The sequence below is a fragment of the Strongyloides ratti genome, assembly GCF_001040885.1.
Source record: "Strongyloides ratti genome assembly S_ratti_ED321, chromosome : 1".
Taxonomy (NCBI): Eukaryota; Metazoa; Nematoda; class Chromadorea; order Rhabditida; family Strongyloididae; genus Strongyloides; species Strongyloides ratti.
In genome coordinates, this window is record NC_037307.1 from 4806285 (window position 1) to 4826200 (window position 19916).

Consider the following 19916-nt stretch of genomic DNA (forward strand, 5'->3'; position numbering starts at 1 on the left):
TAATATTTTTTAATTATAAGATATGATAACAGTGTAACATAGATAACTTTAAAATTTTAATCAAGTATCAGGGTTATTGTTATTTACATGAAATTTTCGGTTATTTATTTTGGTTAATTGGAAAATTTAATCTTCCCTCTGTTTCTGAAAGTTAATAAATTTTCCAACAAATTTTTTATTTACCGTTAATTAGGATTACATTTAATTATTAACTATTTCATTTCATGGTGACTCAGTTAATTTGCTACTTTAAAACTATATATATTATTAAATTCTTCTCCGATATAAAATGTTATACCAAACATTCAAATGAAAATAATTTTTGCAAAAATATTTTTTTGTCGTAAGTATAATTAAAGACAATAAGTTATATGTGTGCCAAAAAAAAGTACCTGTTTAAAATAAGTTTAAATATATATAGTTAAATTATTTTTATGATTTTACAATATTAATGTAAAATTTATAATATTTAATTAAAAAAATTGTTGTTATCTTTAAATATACTCATACCATTTTTAAACAAATTAATCATATACAATTAATATTACTTTATTCAATAATGTAAAACTAATTTTGATACACCGTTTATTAACTTATAAAAATAAATTTCATTATTACAGATGAATTTATTTTACATTTTGAGAAGTGTATAACTAACATTTAAAAATAAAATATTACACAATTATAAATGTTGACTTAAGTAAAAACTAATTGGATCATTAAAGTCGTTAATAGGAATGATGGTATAATTTTTTAAAGAATCTCAATTGGGTGTTTGAAAAAAAAAAAATATTGTTGCTTACAAATATAAATATATTAAAAAATGACTATGTATAACGAATAAATCATAAAATTTGATATAAGGCAACTTTTTTTACAAGTTGACGAGATTATAGAGATATGAGATAAAAATTATGAATAAATAACAATGAAAGATACAAAATTGACAAATTTAAATTTGACTTAAATCACTGTCATTATTATCATTTTGTGAATTTAAATTTTTATCGTCATTCTCTTCTTTAAATTTAGTTCTATCTTTACCATCTTGTTTCAATGATGACAATCGTTTTCGATTTACTTTTTGAAAAGGACTACTATCATAATCTTCATCATCTGCATCTTCACCATGAGAAGACGAGTGATTGTCAACTTTTATTGTTACATGTTTTCCTGACAAAGAATGTGACTTTTTCTTTGTATGCGATTCTACTATTGAAGCCGAAGATGCCGTTGGATTGGTTCTTTCTTTTCTAAAATTATAGCCACGTTTACAATTACCAGATTGAATATTTTCTGGACTTGTTGATGTACTTGTTGATGAGTTATCATTTATAGGTGAAGTAAAGACTATATTAATTGGTATAGAAGCTCCATAATTTGGAGTACATGAATTTAATAATGTCCCATATCCTTCATTTATTATTTCCATAGGATTTTCATGGATGTTAGTATGAGATATACCAGCAGATATACCTTGAACAGTTGTTGTTATAGTATCTTGACTAACTTGTGAAACATTTTCCATTGAACTAATTGTAGATTGATCATAATTTTGTAAAATTGGATTACTTTCCGTTTCATCTTCATTTCTAATATTACCCGTTGTTCTATTTCTCAATGAATTTGGTAAAATTTTTCCAACCATTGATCCAACGACTTTACCAAACTTCGTTGACCAGTTTCTTTTCTGTATCCCTAATATATTTTGTTGTTCATTATTATGAATATTATTAATTTCCCCCGTTTCCAAATTTGGTGGAGTATTAATTCTTTCATTATCATTATTTTCCCGAGAAAAAATATATACTCCCTCACCCGTGTTCCGTAATATATTATTACTATTTAATGAATTTTCATGTCCAGCAGTTGTCTGTAATGTATTCATTGAATTAGATAATAATGGAACAGTCTCTGAAGTAGATGTTGAATTAATACCACTATTTAATGACCCATCATTATTAATTTCATTATACAAATTATTTTGTCTTCCTCTCTCAACATTTTCTTCATCACTACTTGAATCCCCAGTACTTGGACCAACCTTTCTTTTACAAATAGGGCAAACTTTCCTATTTTTTGTAAGCCAAGGATCAATACATTTACAATGATAAGCATGATTGCAATATAAAACACGTAATTTTTCACCCTCAATAAAATCCTCAAGACAAATGGCACATGTATCTGGTTCCTCATTTTTTACATATTTTTTAACAGGTATTTTCTTTAAATTTGCTTTAGAAAGTCTTTTTTTTGCTAACTTTCTTCTTTCTCTAAATAATCGTATACCCTAAATAATAAAAAAAAAAAAATATTATTTAATTTAAAGATTTTTTTTTCTTACCAAACTAACACACAAAACAATGAAACATAATCCTATACACATTAAAAATGGTATTAAATATTTAATTAAATCATAAAAAACGGGGGCTGATTTTATTAAAACAAAATATTGTCCATCTCTAAAACTGTAATTTCTTGTTAATTCTTCCATACATTTATAAGTGATCATAATTACTGGTATCTCAACTTTAGATGCTTCCTCTCTTCCAGACATTGAAATTGGTTTTTTTTCTTTCTCATCCTGGTAAACAATTAAGGCTTTATAATATTGTTGAACATTAAATGCCTTTAATAAAAATATATATAAATAGTAATAAAAAAAAAATTATATAATAAACATACCTTTCTACTAAAACTACAATTACCTCTTGGTACTAATGCAAAAAAATTTCCATCACATTGTGATATATTTTTAGCAGAAGGTAAAATTGGCATAGATATGTTATAATCACATGCATTTGCTGGAAATGTCTCCAATGCACAACCTTTTTTTGATATCATCCATTGAAAATTAAATAAATCAGCACCAAAATTAGCACCAGTAGCCTCACATTTTTTAATACTTATTGGTGTTCCAGTATGATGTTTATGCATTATTTCAAGAAAAAATTGTGGTGATACAGGATTTGTTGTAATAACTAAATAAAGAAAAAAAGTAGCAGGAGAAAAGGCAAGAATAGAAATCATATTTCGAAGACAACAATTAACCATTTGTATAATTTAACTTCTCCTCTCGTGTAATAATTTCAATTGTTTGGATTAAGCTGAAAGTATATATATGCATATATATTTATTCTAAAAAAAAGGTTGATTCGCATGGGAAATGTATGTAGGTTTCCCTTGCTGAGTTAATTTATAAAATTCAATTTAAAATAAAAACTTTCACTCTAAAATATTTTTTAGAATAATGCTTTTAAAAGCAGTTCTTATATAGTACTTCACAGGAATAAAATGAATGAGGAGTAGCCTAAAATGTAAAATATTAAAATGGCAAAAATTGAAAGAAAAAAAAATTAACGAAACATGATATTTGAAATCATTTTATGTCAAGAAAGCAATTTAAAAAAACAAAACTGGTTTTATTTTAAATTTTTACAAATAAAAAATTGTTTCCTTATATGTATATATGATATTTTTTTAAAAAAAACATTTCCGTTAATTGATAAAATTTAACACATTGTATAAAATAATTCAATAATATGTAGTTATTATTTAATAATTTGATATTAAAAAGATTTTAATGAAAAAAAAAAATTTTTTTTTTGAATAAAAATAAAAGTTTTAAAATAAAGACCATCTAAAATATTTAATCATATGTGATATTAATATATATATATATATCCGTACATATTTTTAATCCCTATTACATATAAAAAAATTTTTAGAAGCATATATAATACATTAATAGAATTTTTTTACCATCTTTATATATATTATATATATTTATAACATTTTATTTATCTTAAAAAAAAAAAAGAAATTTTAATAGCTAATAAAAAATTTAAAGAAAAATTTTTTAAATGAAAGGAACACATTTTAATAAGTTAATCTAAAATTTTAAATGTTGAACTTATGATAAATTTATAATCAGAACTAAAATTCCAGTCGATTATTATAGATTTATTTTAGAAAAATAATTTGTTATTTTTTTTATTTATATATTTATTGACATTTCCAATGTTAATTTAAAGTTTAGAAGATATGATATATTTAGATACTAGAAAAAAAAAGTTATATTTATTAAAAGTTTGTGTAAAGGGAAATAATTGTAGTGAATACAATTCAAAAACCATACACAGGCATAAAATTGAAATCTTTTTATCAAAAAATAAAGCTAACAAATCGTATTGGGATAATGCGCACATCGCGTGATCAGACCTTAAAATAAATTAAAAAGTTTGTTATTGAAAAAGAATAAAAATAATGGCTATTTTCTTGTAATTGAATAGGTCATCTCTTAAACAGAACATTCCTAAATTTAATAATTTATTATTATTTTCTTAGAAAAGTTTAACAAAAACATCTTATGATACATAAAATGTGTGCTTATTTTTTTAATTACCGAAAAAAAAACATATGACTATGTAATTTGTAAATATTTTAAATATATATGTACTTTTATTTCCTTTAAATTTAGGTAGGAAGTCATATATTTTTATAAATATATACTAATTTACAGAAAAGTAAAGTTTTTTTTTTTTTACTAAATATTCATTAATAAAATTGATTTTATATTAATGAAAATAAATTATGGTATTTTATGGAGTAATTTATCAACATTAATATAATTTGTATTTAAAATTAAATTATTTATTTTATATGTTATGTGTAGTTTATATGTATAACTACTAGTAGTATTTTTAATTTAAAAAAAAATATGCTTTGTTAAATAATTTAACAAAGAGTTATTTATTGTATCATATTAATAGATATATGTGGTTGGTGATATTAAAAACATATTTAATCAAGTTTTTATACAACACAGAAATAATTATATGAATTTGGACATTTAAATAGGAAGTGAAATATTAAATAAAATTAAATTTTACTGTAAAAAGCATGTTTCTAAAAAAAAAATAGCCGTAGTAATTAAAAAGTACTGGAATTTCATTTATAAGTTAGAAAAATATTAACAAATGTAATGGAGACAATTAAAAAAATCACGATCAACAATAGTTGTGTGTAATGGTAAAAACATATCTAATGGTGATTAACTTTTTAACCTATAAATTGATTGATAGAAAACATAAATTTATTATGATAAGAAATTATTATTATTATTATTATTATGGTCATTTGTATATTTGTTATACGTAGGAAGATGGGGCATGCTATTATAATGATGGTTTGTTAATATATTATTAATATTATAGACATAAGAGATTCATTTTACAGAATAATAAAAACTATGTTCTTAGAAATATATAACAATACAAAATTTTATTATGAATTGTATGGTGTTATAAATTTTAAGATAGATTCTTTTATATAAAAAATATATTTTAAAAATTAATATGAACTAATATATAAAGTTGGGGTAATAATTATGAATGAAAATATATATAAAAAAAAATATATATATATATATGAAGTTTACCAAAACAAAATTATTTTTAGAATATTCTTCAAAATATGTCCCTACATATTTTAGTACTTTTAAAATAAAAAAAAAATTATTTGATAAGTAATAACATGATGTATGTCAAAAAAATTAATAATGATATCATATACTTTTTAATAGAAAAATTTTAGGAAGAAAATAAATTAGTGGTTGTTGATAATAACAGTTGATTTTAAATAGAAAAAAAATTAACACTTTTGTTAATCGATTATTATTAAGATAATAATAAAATATAAAATATTAAGGTGTGTTTCTACGTTTATAAAACACTTTTTATATAGAAAATAAATTATACGAACTTTTAACATGTATTACTTGCTATTATCGTCTACATATAGTGTAAACATCAAAAAGAAATAAGCTAAAGTATAAATTTTATAACCAATAAGATCATCATTAATATTCTCACTTTATAGATAAAATATTGTTTTTACATGAATTTACTAGAAATCTAAAATCATCAATGATTAAAATAATGATAATATATATTATATATATACTAATATCAGTTTTATTTAAAGTAGAAATAAAATGCATTTACGATTAAATAAAATTAATTTATTATATAAAAATACGTTAATATCTCTTCAATTATTATGACCTTTGTTAAATAGATTATGTTAGAAAATTTTGCACTTCTAAAATGGTAAGTATTAAAATGTTGGCAAATATTTTTGTAAAAATTTTTTTTTGTTACAAAATCATAAGATTAAATTATGAATACACAAGAAGAAGTTTACAACACTATATTTATAAATAATATATATGATAAACAAAATTTATTTGTCGGAAGCTTGTTTTTTTTTTATTATATGTCCCGGTTTAAAATAGTTGAATTAATCGACATAGATAAAGGTTAAAAAAAACAATTTTAATACTATTTTAAATAATAAAAAATATGGTAGTGAAGTGTTTCGTAATAAAGATTTTTTTTTTTTAATAAAACACTTTAAGTTTTTATCATTGTTTTGAAATATCTACAAAGATATATATAGTTTTACTTATACTTCCTATAATAAAATTTTAATTGAAAAATAAAATATAGTTATAGAGAATATTTTATCTTAAAAATCTAGAAAAGTATAAAAATATAAAAAAAAATATTTTTTTAATAAACATGAAATTATTTTTATTATTAATAATTTAGATATTATTTTTAATAATATAAATGATAGGAATTATTGTTTAATTTATTTTAATAGGCTTTAAATTAGACAAATATGTTACGCATAATTTGTAATTAAACAAAATTTTTAAAATTAAGTTCATTGTTAATTAATTTAATATATATATATATAAAATATTAACAAAATACTAACTATATAGAAATACAATGTATTTTAAATTGAAATAAAATAACAATTTTTTTTTTAACAAGTAATTTTATGTCGTTACACTTTACTATAACACGATTGTGAAATAAATAAATCCAAGTTTTTATTAAGATATATATAAGGTTATTAAAATATTATAATTATTATATAGTTCATTATTAATTATTAATGGCACAAAGCTATTATTAATGTTTGATACGTTTCATCATACACCAATTTTAATATTATTTCTTTTTAATCTTTATATAACGATGTGTAAAATATAACAGGAGAATACATTTGACATTTTCTAGTATTCATAAATTTTTTTTTTCTAGTATTCTAAAATGGTTATTATAATTATAATTTCTAGATATTTACTAATTTCCCCCTAAAAATCTATTCAAAATTATTTTATTTTAAAATTAAATGTGTATTATTGTGTCTTGTTTGCTATTATTTTTTAATTTTCATTAAAAAAAAATGTTATGAAAAAGCAAAAAAAAAAAATTGATTTTATTGTCAATAATATTTTTTTGAAAATTAAAGGAGTTTTTTTTAGCATTTATAATGATAAAATATAGTAAAGAGAATTAAAAAATTTTATATCTAAATGTAGTAAAGTTAAATTTAAATATTGTTTATATACTATTATATAAAAAAATTTTTTTTTCATCTTACAAAAGTTCTTTTAACTTACTTGTAAAATTTTTTATTTTATACACTTTTATTCAATTTTGTGCTTTTAAAGAAATAATAAGATGATGAAAACTTATGTTTAAATTTAATCAAATCATCTAATACTACCCTTACAACTTATATAATTAAAATTTCTCAAAACAATTTTTACTTTTTTTTTAAAATTTCTATTTACAAAGGAAAAATTTCTTTTAAAAAAAAACAGATTTTTGAAAACCTATTTAGTGGTTTATCTGGAAAAAAAAAGAAGTTTTTAAGATTAGGATAAATAATTACCTATTAAAGAAAGTCTAAAGTTTATCACAAATTGAATTTGAATATATTTAAAAAAAAATTTTACATATAAAATAAATATAAATATAATTTACCACAAATCATCTTTTTTTCTTTTAAAACACAAAACAAAATGTTAATAAATAAAATATATATATAGTTCTTGTAATAATATATTAAATGAAAATATGAATAATTAAAAGTAGTGTTTAAAAATACTAAAAAATGTATTGTTTTTTATTGTCCTCCTTCATCTTTTTTTTTTAACAATTTTCTATACATATTTTAAAAAATTTTGTTTCAACCATCTCTAAACATTAATAGTAAAAAAGAATAAAAATGTAGTTACAAAAAAAAAATAAAAAGAATACAAGCATCATTTGTCTGGAGTAAGTAGTGAAATAAATTTTGTCAAATACGGAAACAAACAATATGGTTAAAATTTTAATGTAAAAACAATGTGCTTACATTTAAAACTATAGCAAATATAAATACTTTTTAATACATATACAGTGTCAGTATCAATAACTTTTTTCTACATTTTTATAAATAAACTTTTATTTTTAATCTAGAAAAATTTAATAAAATTTAAAATATATATATATAAAAACAATTAAAATATATAGTGAAAAAGTCATCAAAGAATAAATAAAATTCGTCTCAATTTAATATTTTATTTAAATTTTAGTAATTTTTTTTTCTAGGAAAATTATAGCAATTAAAGTCAATTGTAAGTGTAAATTTAAACCTTATTAATTACATTTATAATTTTTTTTAATATACATTATCTATTTTTTTATAAAAATTATAATAATTTTATAAACAATTATCTATATATCTTGTCATATGAAAGAATATTATGAGATTAAATTTATAATTAATATTTAAAAAAAAGTATATATATTTTTCGGTCAAATTGAAACTTTGTAAAAATAATGTATTTCATATGATTCTCATTTTTATTTTTTATTTGTAAAACATTCTTTTTTCTAGTAAGTCATTATAAGATATCAATTATAAAATAGAATTGTAAGTGAATAAATTAACCATGATGTTTTTGTTTGAAAATGTTGAAAGCATATATCAAATTATACATTATAAAATATATATTTTAAAATGACTTTATCTATAGTTAAAATTTAATATAAAAAAAAAGTTGAATATAGAAGGAATATATTTTTAATAAATATATAAGGTAAAGTTTTTCCTAATGATGACAATTAAACTTTTTTCCCATTTATATATACATTTCAATGGTAATTTAGAGGAAACAATTTATATTAAAATCAATTAAGTGGCTAAACAATTATTTTTAAAATGTCATAATTTTTTTTTTTTTTTTTGGTATTATTATTTTTATTTTTGTTTCTTTAAACCTCATTATCAAATTTCTGATTTATTTAAAATTTCTATTATAAAACTAAAAGCTTTTTTTGATTCGGTAATGAAAAATATAGTTAAGATAATAATTTAAAAATACACATAAGTATATGATTTCTTTATAATTCAAAATTTTAAAAATATTGTGCTTAAATAAAATTAAAAATTGATATGTTGGTAAAATTAAAATTCGTTTTATAGTATTTTGGAGTATTATTGAATAACATTTTAAATAAATACTTTTATAACAATTAACAATAATGAAAAAAATATTTTAGATATAATAAACATTAAATTTAAAATTGTCAGCAAATAATAATATAATGATGAATTGGTAAATTTTATCATAGTTTTTAATTTTTTTTTTTAAGAAAATCAAATTAATAGTAAAAAAAATATAATATAAGTATTTGTTATTTATTTGAATAACTACCTTGTGTTTGATAATATTTTATAGAACTAATCACAAGTATCAAAAGTCAAGAAAATATCACACTAATAATTTTATAAAAATTTATTTCAAAATATAAAAGATTAACATATAATATAAATTTATAAGATATAAAGTATTGATAAAAAAAAGTATTATCAAAACTTTACATCAATTATTAATGATAACCAAGTACAATTTGTAAGGCATATATAATGACATTGACAATTTTTTTAATATCTCAATTAAATGTTTGAAAATTTGTAATCAGAAAGTTTTTAGCATCTCTTTTTTTTCCAAATTATATGTTATTTTTTAAAATTTATTCAAATTAGTATTATGTGACTGGAGGATAATTTTTAAATTAAAAATTTTTTTTATTTTTTTATGTTAGTATAAAAAGGTACAGTTAAGAGAATGATTTATTTAATTATTTTTTGTAAGCTATAATATTGCTTACTAAGTTATAACATTTTATTAATATCTGAAGATGAAAAAATCAAGTTTTAACAATTTTAAATAGTATAAAATATTTATCTTAAATCTTATTTACATTTTATAAAATGATACTTTTAACGTTCTTGATAATAAAATATTATTTACAATGATATATAAACAAAAATTATTTGTCATATATTTATAATTATGTATAAAAAATAAATAAATATTATTATTATATTTTATTTTGTTAAATAATTGATATTTGGTAGAAAACTTTATAATTTATTTTAAATTAAATATTTTTGTTACTTATTATATGTAATATTTTAAAATTAATTATCATTATCATTTACTAAAGTTTTTATTAATATTATAAATTTTGAATTATTTTAAAGATAAAGATTTAAATATTTGTACGTATATTGTTATAAAATTTCTTTTTCCATTCATTGTATTAATAAATTTGTCTTTTCTAATAATGCTTAAAAATATTTTTTGCAAGTGGGAGTACATTGTGTTCTCAACAAATAAATATATACTAAGGCACAAACTGACAAATTTTTAGATATTTCTTATTACTTGTTTATTCTAACAACTCGACATTGTATAATAAGTGATAACTTTATGATAGTAGATCAAATACAGAGGAGAAGGTAATCATTTAATTGGAATGAATATATATAACAATGATGTGTATATAGTGTGTTGAGTAATCAAAAGTAAGAAATATCTGGATTATATCAAGATTACTAATAATATATGTTTTGAAGTGTTTCTAAATGAGTTTAAAAATTTTATAAGTATAAAGTTAATCTATCTTATGTTTTGTTACCCAAAATTTTGAAAATAATTATATTATTGATAAAATATTAATTATTTTAAAATTATTTTTCATTTTAAAAATCAAAATAATAATTTAATGTACATTTATATATATTTTCTTTTTTTTATAATAGAATCATAACAAATTTAATTAATTTTATCTGTCTGGCAGAAAAAAATTTTTTATTATTATTTGTTTTTAAGCACTATTCAACGATTGTTGGGACGAACGATTAACGATTTCAGCCAACTGTTTTTTTTTTTTTGCGAAATAAGTGATCATTACATCATACGCTTAAGCCGACTACAGTCATAAAATATTAAATAAAATTTACCAGAAATTTTTCAATAGTAAATCATGCCATTGTTATATTCATCTCCTTCTTATCATCAAATTTCTCCATTAACACACAGTTCATCTACAACTATTCGAAGATCTGCTTCCTATGCATCACCATCAAAATTATCATCATCAGGATTTACAATTCCATCTGCAGGTTATGGAAGTGGATTTATGGGTAGAAGTATAGCTCGATCTGGAAGTTCTATTTTTGGAAGAAGTTTAACTTCAAATGCTTTATCACGTATACCACCATTACATTCTATTGGTGTACAAAGTAGTACACCACATTACTCTGATAAATATCCATACATAAGATATTCATATGGTAATAACAATGCTACTTATACTTTATCATCAACAACTGATTTTGTAAGTTATATTATTATATTATATTTTAAAATATAAAAAAAATTTTTCAGTCACTTCCATCACATCGTTCATCAATTCAAAATTTTGGTAGTAAACGATATGCTGAAGGTCGTGTTTCTTCTTACAATCCTGGACTTTATTCAACACGTTCCAAATCAACATCATACTTAGAAAGAGGAGTAACACCACAAAGACCATATGTTCGTTACATGCCAATGGAAGATGCAATGTCAATGTATAAAAAAGGATGTATGACTGTTGGAACATTATCAAAATACTGGCTTAGTCCAAGTTCCTGGCAATCAAGACGAGAAAAAGAATTAAATTTATCTTCTAGTTTAAGTCATGGAAATTATTCATATTCAAGTAGATATACTGCACCATCTTATTCCAGATTTGCACAAAGATTAAGAGGATAAAACTTTCATTTAAAATTTTTATTAACTAAAAAAAATTTTACTAAAAAACTTTTATAATAACTTTTTTTTTTTAAAAAATTTTTTTATATTTACATTAAAATGAATATATAATATTAATAAAATTTAATAATATTGAAGATTAAATTTTGAAAACAATTTTTCAATTATACTTTTAATTGCCAAATTTTCATCGTAATTGTTTATAGTCATTATATTCCAGTTTGATAAAAATTTGTCAAAATTTTCATTTGATGTAAAACAAAAAATATTAGGTATAATTATATATGTCAAAATAAAAGTAAAAATTGTTAAGTCATCTATTACTATTGAAATAGTTTCTTGATGTTTATTACCAGTAAAAGTAAGAATTTTTTTTTCATCATTAAAATCAATATGAATTAAATTTTTTGTGTCATTTTCAATATTTTGACATTTCATAGAATGTACTATATATTCATGAGCAGTAGTAATTTCTTCATTACTTAACTGAGTATATACTCCTCTTGTTATAGCAGGTGGTGTAAATTGATAAATTTTTAACTCTTCTTTTGAAGGTTGGTATAAAGGTGATAATTGAATTGTATTTTGTGTTAAGTAATAATTTAAAGTATTAATATTTTTATGAAGATTATTGTGACTGGTTAATTTATTAATCATCCAGAAAAATTCATTCTTAAAATTAATAGAATTATCTGGTGGTAAATTCGATTTATAATAATTAAATATTTCCCTATCAATAAGACCAGAAATTGTTTCTTTTGCTGAAATTGTAATAGATTCAATTAAATATCCACCTTCATAAAATAATGCTAATGGTATGGAAAGACTACTTAAAAGTCTTGTCATTAATCCATAAAAATATGGAGATACCATCATTTCTCCTTTTGGATCACCTATTGCTGCATCATAACCACATGAAACCAAAATTAAATCTGGTTTAAAGTTAAAAATAAAAGGAAAAACTACTTTACACATTATATGAATATAATGAAAATCATTTAAACCAACTTCATTTAATGGAATGTTTAATGTATTGGAGGAAAATGATTCATCAAAATTAGATTCAACTAAATGTGGCCAATATTTACCATTTTCATATCTATGAATAGATATTAATTGAATATTTGGATCACAATCTTTTATTGAAAATTGTGTCCCCTGCCCTGAATGAATATCCCAATCTATTATAAGAATTTTCCTAACATTATCATAATCTTTCATAGCTTTTTTAGCACATATTGAAATGTTATTAAAAAAACAAAATCCATTAGGATTATCACTATAAGCATGATGTCCTGGAGGTCGTACTAAAGCAAAACCATTAGATTTCCTAAAAACATTATAAAAACATTTTTATTATTTATTTTATACCTATTTTCAAGGACAGATTTTGTGATACTCCAACAACATTCAACTGCTCTTAATGCACAGTCATATGTTTCACTAACCATATATATACTATCATGTTTTTTGCAAAAGTCTTCTCTATCTTTATCACATCCATTTTTACATAAATTTTCAAGTTTCTCAATATATGACATAGGATGTACAAGAGCAATATCATTTTTTGACAATGAAATATGTGAAATTTTAGTTAATTTATCATTTAATTTTTCATTTTCTAACATATCCAAAATTGCTGTCATTCGGTCTGGAGATTCTGCATGAAAATGATCCCAAACATTTTTATGTTTTAACATCAAAGATGATGTACAAAAATATGTAGTCATAATTAAAATATAATTAATCTAAAAATATATAAAGTAATATAAGCACATTTCCAAATAAATAATTCAATAATATTTATATTAAAATATTGTAAAAATAATTGAAAGTTTATTTTTATAATTAAAAATGTTTATTTTTATTTAATCAAATTATCTTATATACACTAATACCCAATATTGTTTTTTTTTGTAATAATATTTTTATAATAATTATTTCAAATTTTTATTGCACCTTTCTATAAATTTCTTCATAAATATAGGTTTTGCTAATGGCCAATTCCAAATATTTTTTATTGGTCCAGATGGTACACTTGTTTCAAACCAATAAGCTAAATTAAACCACCATAATCTTGATAAATTTTGATTTTTTCTCATATGTAAGGGTAACTCAAAAATTTGATGATATCCCCAAAATACATGACTTGATATCCAATAAGCTATTAAAACATCCATTGAATAATGGCCTCCACTAACAACTAATGCTGCCATACCACAAAATGTGATTGGTGTTACAATATATCGAAGAAATGTTAATTTTCTTGGTGTATATTTTAATGTTGTAAAATACATTATTGATAAAACAATTGTATGACCAGAAAACATTAAATCACCACAAAGAATTTTTTCTTGTCCTGATGTTAATCCAAGTGTAACAACATATGTAACAAATCTTTTCATAACATCATCCCAATGAATATCAGTTCTATTTACCTGTGGTTCACAAATTTCATCTCGATTATTAAATGAGGGTGGAAGATAAGTTACTGCCATAACAACAGCCCTAAGACCATACATTATAGCACCAAGAATAAATATTCTTCGTATTATTGTTATTCGTTGACGGTGTAACAAAACAATGACAAAACCAATTACAGAATTAACAGTTGACAAGACATCTCCAACAGGCCATGCCCATTTTTGTTGAGGTATTAATATAAAAACTAAATCAGGTAAAGGTTTCCTTGGTACAATATCATGAATAAGTGTTAGTAAGAAAAAATTTGAAAATGCTGATATGGATAAACATAAAAGTGCAATCAATAATTTAATTATTTCCATAAAAGAACACTAAAAATAATAAATATTATATTATTTTTATCTTACATCTTTTTTTTCGTATTCATCTTCTAATTGAACAGAAACTGAGTTACTGGAAAAAGAAGCAAAATTTTTTGCTGTATCAGAATCTGTATCACATCTTGATATTGATATACTTGTATTTTGTATTCCTGTAAGATTGTCTCTCATCAAATCTTATATTAAAAAATATAATAATAATAATAATAATTTCCTTAACAGAAAATTTTTATAAAGCACTACAAAAAAAAAAAATTAAATCAATTAGTAAATATCTATTTAAATAATAAATATTTATAGTTTTAAGCAATAAATGTAGCAATAAGTATTATATATATATAATATATATTTATTTATTAAAACATTTTTAAAATAATAATAATTCATAAAAAAAAAGTAGAAACTATTTGATTACAGACAATAATAAATATCATTTATCGTCATCCATTATTGATATATAAATATATTTTGTATTGGTATATAATAATTTAAAGTTATTATCAAGGAAGATTCAAAACTATCACTTATTGTTAGAATATATATATATATATATAATTGGTGACATAATTTGTAAAAGTGTTAAATTTAAATGTATTATATTATATTAGAAGATAGAAAATTATAGTTGATCAGATAAAATACCAAGATATAATAAACAGGCTAATAGTTTGTATTAAATTGATAATCATAACTTAATCTAGCTTTTCATTATAGAATTATATAATAACAATAATAAAATAAAAAAATGTTAGGTCTTCTAGAATTTTAAATAAACATTTTTCTGATGATCAATTTACAAGCAAATTCTTTTATTAATATTCAAATAAATAAAATATCATATGTTGATTATATTATAATTTACGTAAATATTTATTAATAAGTTTTAAAAAAAAAAAGTTATAAACAGGAAGCGTATAAACTATAAAGCAATAAAGAATGGTTGTTCAAGAACCTGCTAATTTTATTATTCAAATTAAAAATCCAATTAATAGAATTAAAATTGTTAATTTATATAATCATGAAACAAGATTTTATATAATGATTTATAATAGTTTTGTAATAAATGATAACAAATAAAAGAAGGAAAAAGTATAAAGTAAAAATATAATTTCTTAATTCTTCACTATAATATAAAATATATTTAAAGTTATTAATCCTTATATATCTAAATAACAAAACAATTAATTTTTCAAATATAACCAATAAACAATAATTTACATTTTATCCTTGATCATAGATTTTAGGTAAAAATATTTAAATCTAACATTAACAAAAAAGCAATTATTATTTTGTGTAAAAATGACATTTTAAAAATGGTAATAATCTTTTTTTTTATTGCAACAAAATAATTTACTATAAACAAAAAATTTTCTCTTTAAATTAAATCTTTCTAGAAAAAAAAGTTATTTTGATACATCTATTTTTTTTTTCCATAATAAAAAATTTAAACAAATGTATATTGTTTAATTTTACACTAATCATTATTAAAAAAAATTATATTAATAAAAATAACATAGTTTGTAATATAAATAGTTATGGTAAAAAAACGTATTATCAAGTTTTTTTTTTACAAATATTTACATATTATAATAATATTAACTATACTATTAAAAAAAGAAATGTTTTTGTGTACTATGTTGATTAAAATAAATTTAAAATAAAATTTTATTTAATATTATGGTAATTTATTTTTTTTGAAAAAAATTTTTAAATCCCATAACAGACTTTTATAATGTTAACGTCAATAAAAATATTTGTTGAAATAAGTAAAATGTACGAGGGTGCTAAAGTTAGACATAAATCATCTATTTTAATATGTTATAGTCTCTAAATTTAGAAGACTTGCTTAATGTCACGAGATGTCTTTTTTTTTTTCTAATAATATTCAAATATCATGCATTTTATAATATTATGTTAAATAATTAAAAGTGTCACTATTAAAAAAAAAAAGAACATACTTTACTTATCTATGTAATTTATTAATTAGCTTTATCAAAAATTATTAATTAAAATTTAGACAGATAAAGTAAAATTAAAAAATGTTTAATGTATTAAAAAAAATGAATATTGCAAAGTTTTTTTTTTTTTTACATAAAACATTAAAAATTTTTTTTTTCTCCGGAATATTATAAGAAGTAATTATTTTTTTTTAAAATAAAAATCTTTTTAACAAATATATCAAATAGAAATAACAAAAAAAAAACTTTTATATAAGAATTAAGCAATAAAAAAAAATAATGATAATGTCCAGCCTTTTGTAAAAAGTATTAACAAAACAAAAATTTTAGTACCCTACTTGAAGTATTTTATTTGAATATCCTCATGCATATTACATACAAAATAATAGTATTTTGAAAACTTAAAAATATAGTATTGATTTGATGATTTATATTATTTAGAATGTATATATGAATAAATAAGGATAACAGAAAATGTTAGATAATAGAAAAAAATAGTAGAAAATTATGACGAATTTTCTTTTTCTAATGAATATATACTTCTTTCAATTTTTAGTAATTATAAAGCATTTGGAAGAAACAATTAAAAGAAGTGATACAAACAATTGATGAATATAAAAGTAAATGTTTTTTAATCTTTTAATCTATCATTCAATAGAAGAAATAAAATCACCCATTAAAGATATATTGTTATAATACTTTTTTAAATGATTGATAAAATTTAGCTTATAAAAGTATAAATTATATTCTATTTTAATTATGTTATAATAAATTTAACAAAAAAAAAAACCTATTATTAATAACAAAAAATTTTCATCAATAATAAATTATACTATATTTCTTCTGTTATTGATTATACTATTATCGTTTTTTTTTCCTAGAACTTTTTGACAAAAATAATCTAAATTACTTTTTTTTTTAGTTAGTTATACAAAAATATACTAGTATTAAAAAGTTTTTACTCAATGATAATAAAAATGGTATACACATCTTTATAAGTAGTAAAACTCATTGTTTAATAGCATAGATACATAATATATTATTTATTTATTTGAAGAAATGATAAACATATAGTTTATTATTTTAATAAGATTAAAATTACTAGGAAGAAAATATTCACGAATAGTCATAATAATTTATAAATTAATTATAATAACTAAAAATGTACACATAATTATACATCATCTTATTTTAAATTCTTTACAATCTTGTATAAGAAAAATTATCAAATAAATATAATGTAATTTTTTAAAATTATCTCAAAATTAAAATAATAATTTAAAATAAATGTGATAACTTGCACTATATTATCTTTTTTTTTATCGTAATTTATTAAATATCATATTAACCTAAAAAAAAAAATTTCACACCCAAACAAAAAATATAAAAAAAATTTAATATTATTAAAAATGTCTTAATTTGATTTTAATTATTTTGATTTATTTTGTCATTTTTTTACAGGGACAATATTTACAATATCAATTTAAGTAAAATAAAATATATTTTTTAATAATAACAATTGACTTTACAAAAAATATATTTATATGATGGAAATGAATGAAAAATATTTGATTGGTTTATTTTTTTTAATAATGACAGATATAAATATATGAATACTTAAAGGTATTTCAAATGTTTTTTAACATAATAGATGATAAATAATATAAAATTTATAAATACATAATTTATAAAAATAAAATATTATTATAAGGATCATTTTTTTTTTGTTTAATAGTTATACTTTTATGATTTATATACCAAATTAAATGGACAAATACTTCAGATACTTGAAAATATTTCCCTAAATATAAGAGTGGAATTAAAAATTTAAATTGATATAAATAATATTATAGATAAGATAAAAAAAACAATTTTCTTAATAATTAATAAATTTAGTTTTATTAATGTGATATTTAACTAAAATAATTTGTATGCCAAAAAAACAAACTATGGCTAATCAATGACTTTTATATCAAATTTAAGACGCCCTTTATTAAAAATAATATTTATTTAAGCAACTTTGTTAGCGTTTAGAGAAATAACATTTTAACTTATTTTGTTTAATAACACATTTTAAGTACATTAAAGATAAAGAATAAATATGGCATATTCAACTATTTTCGAAAAAAAAATTTAGAAAACTTTTTTTTAAAATGAAAAAGGTATTTACATAAAATTTTCAATCAAAATAACATTTGCTTTATTCTTAGGACAAAGAAATATTGTCAAAAAAATTAAACATTTATTTCAGGTGATTTAGAAATGACATTTTTTTTTTGTTAAAAGTTTTACTTTTTCCGCCATCTTTTTAAAATAAATTGGTATATTCATTGTTAAAATTTTTATTTAATATTATATATTTTATTTAATTATGGTACTCCTTTAATGTCTTTTTATAAAAGAATATTATTTTTATTTAAAAGAAATATAAAATTTTAAATAATTTCTTTGTTTAAAAAATCCTTGAACTTATAATAATAAATAATTTTATAGTTTTCAAGTTTTAAAATGAAAAATTTTTTAAATAGTTTTTCTTTTTTTATTTAAAAATGACTATTAATATTATAAGAATTTTACAACAATAAATACGTATTTATGATAAAGTTTTTCACTTTTTATAAACTAGATTATCTCAAAATATATAAATTGCACTAATTATTAAATTTATTCTTACATAAGTTACTTAAAATAACCACTTTGTATTAATATTTTAAACACTTCTTATTTTACATATTTTTAAAATTATTTAAACTGTCAATGATAAAAAAAAAATTGTAACGTTGTAAAAACAAAAAAAAAACTGTCAAAAATTTTTAATGCAAAAGAATTTTATTTTTAGAATAAAAACATCATAAGTTCTTGAAATATTTTTAATCAAAAGTAAAGTAGGTCTCTATTTCATTAGATATTTATTTATAAATTATCTTTGCTTATGATTCTAAAAAAATTTGACATTACATATTTCTTTCATAAAAATAACTTATGTCATAGACTGATAAATAAAGAATATAAAATTCCAATCACACTAAAGTAGATTACAAGCAAGTTATAAGGTGAAATGTTATCTTTTTTTAATGGCCTCCTAACTTATTCATCCCAACTTTTCCCATTAAATAAATGTTATCAATTAAATGTTAATGGAATTCGAACATGTTATCAAAATTTCCACTTATCTAAAAACATGACCTTCTCTAATGATAC

The 19916-nt window shown here is 19.5% G+C and overlaps 4 protein-coding genes across 4 annotated transcripts; 1 reads left to right on the forward strand and 3 right to left on the reverse strand.

Annotated features, from left to right (window-relative positions):
• Positions 1 to 952: 952 nt before the first annotated feature.
• Positions 953 to 3054, reverse strand: SRAE_1000155200 (Zinc finger, RING-type domain and Protease-associated domain, PA and Zinc finger, RING/FYVE/PHD-type domain-containing protein; the record flags this gene model as incomplete). The annotated part of the gene is made up of 3 exons (XM_024648522.1): positions 953 to 2290; positions 2345 to 2629; positions 2686 to 3054. The coding sequence occupies 3 exons, from the start codon at positions 3052 to 3054 to the stop codon at positions 953 to 955; spliced, it is 1992 nt and encodes a 663-aa protein (XP_024502491.1).
• Positions 3055 to 11180: 8126 nt separating this feature from the next.
• Positions 11181 to 11953, forward strand: SRAE_1000155300 (Hypothetical protein; the record flags this gene model as incomplete). Its single annotated transcript, XM_024648523.1, has 2 exons — positions 11181 to 11534; positions 11585 to 11953. 2 exons carry the CDS (start codon positions 11181 to 11183, stop codon positions 11951 to 11953), a joined length of 723 nt encoding a protein of 240 aa, XP_024502492.1.
• A 123-nt stretch (positions 11954 to 12076) lies between these two features.
• SRAE_1000155400 (Histone deacetylase 10) lies at positions 12077 to 13653 on the reverse strand (the record flags this gene model as incomplete). The annotated part of the gene is made up of 2 exons (XM_024648524.1): positions 12077 to 13283; positions 13325 to 13653. 2 exons carry the CDS (start codon positions 13651 to 13653, stop codon positions 12077 to 12079), a joined length of 1536 nt encoding a protein of 511 aa, XP_024502493.1.
• Positions 13654 to 13890: 237 nt separating this feature from the next.
• Positions 13891 to 14928, reverse strand: SRAE_1000155500 (Sphingomyelin synthase-like domain-containing protein; the record flags this gene model as incomplete). Its single annotated transcript, XM_024648525.1, has 2 exons — positions 13891 to 14748; positions 14785 to 14928. 2 exons carry the CDS (start codon positions 14926 to 14928, stop codon positions 13891 to 13893), a joined length of 1002 nt encoding a protein of 333 aa, XP_024502494.1.
• Positions 14929 to 19916: the final 4988 nt, after the last annotated feature.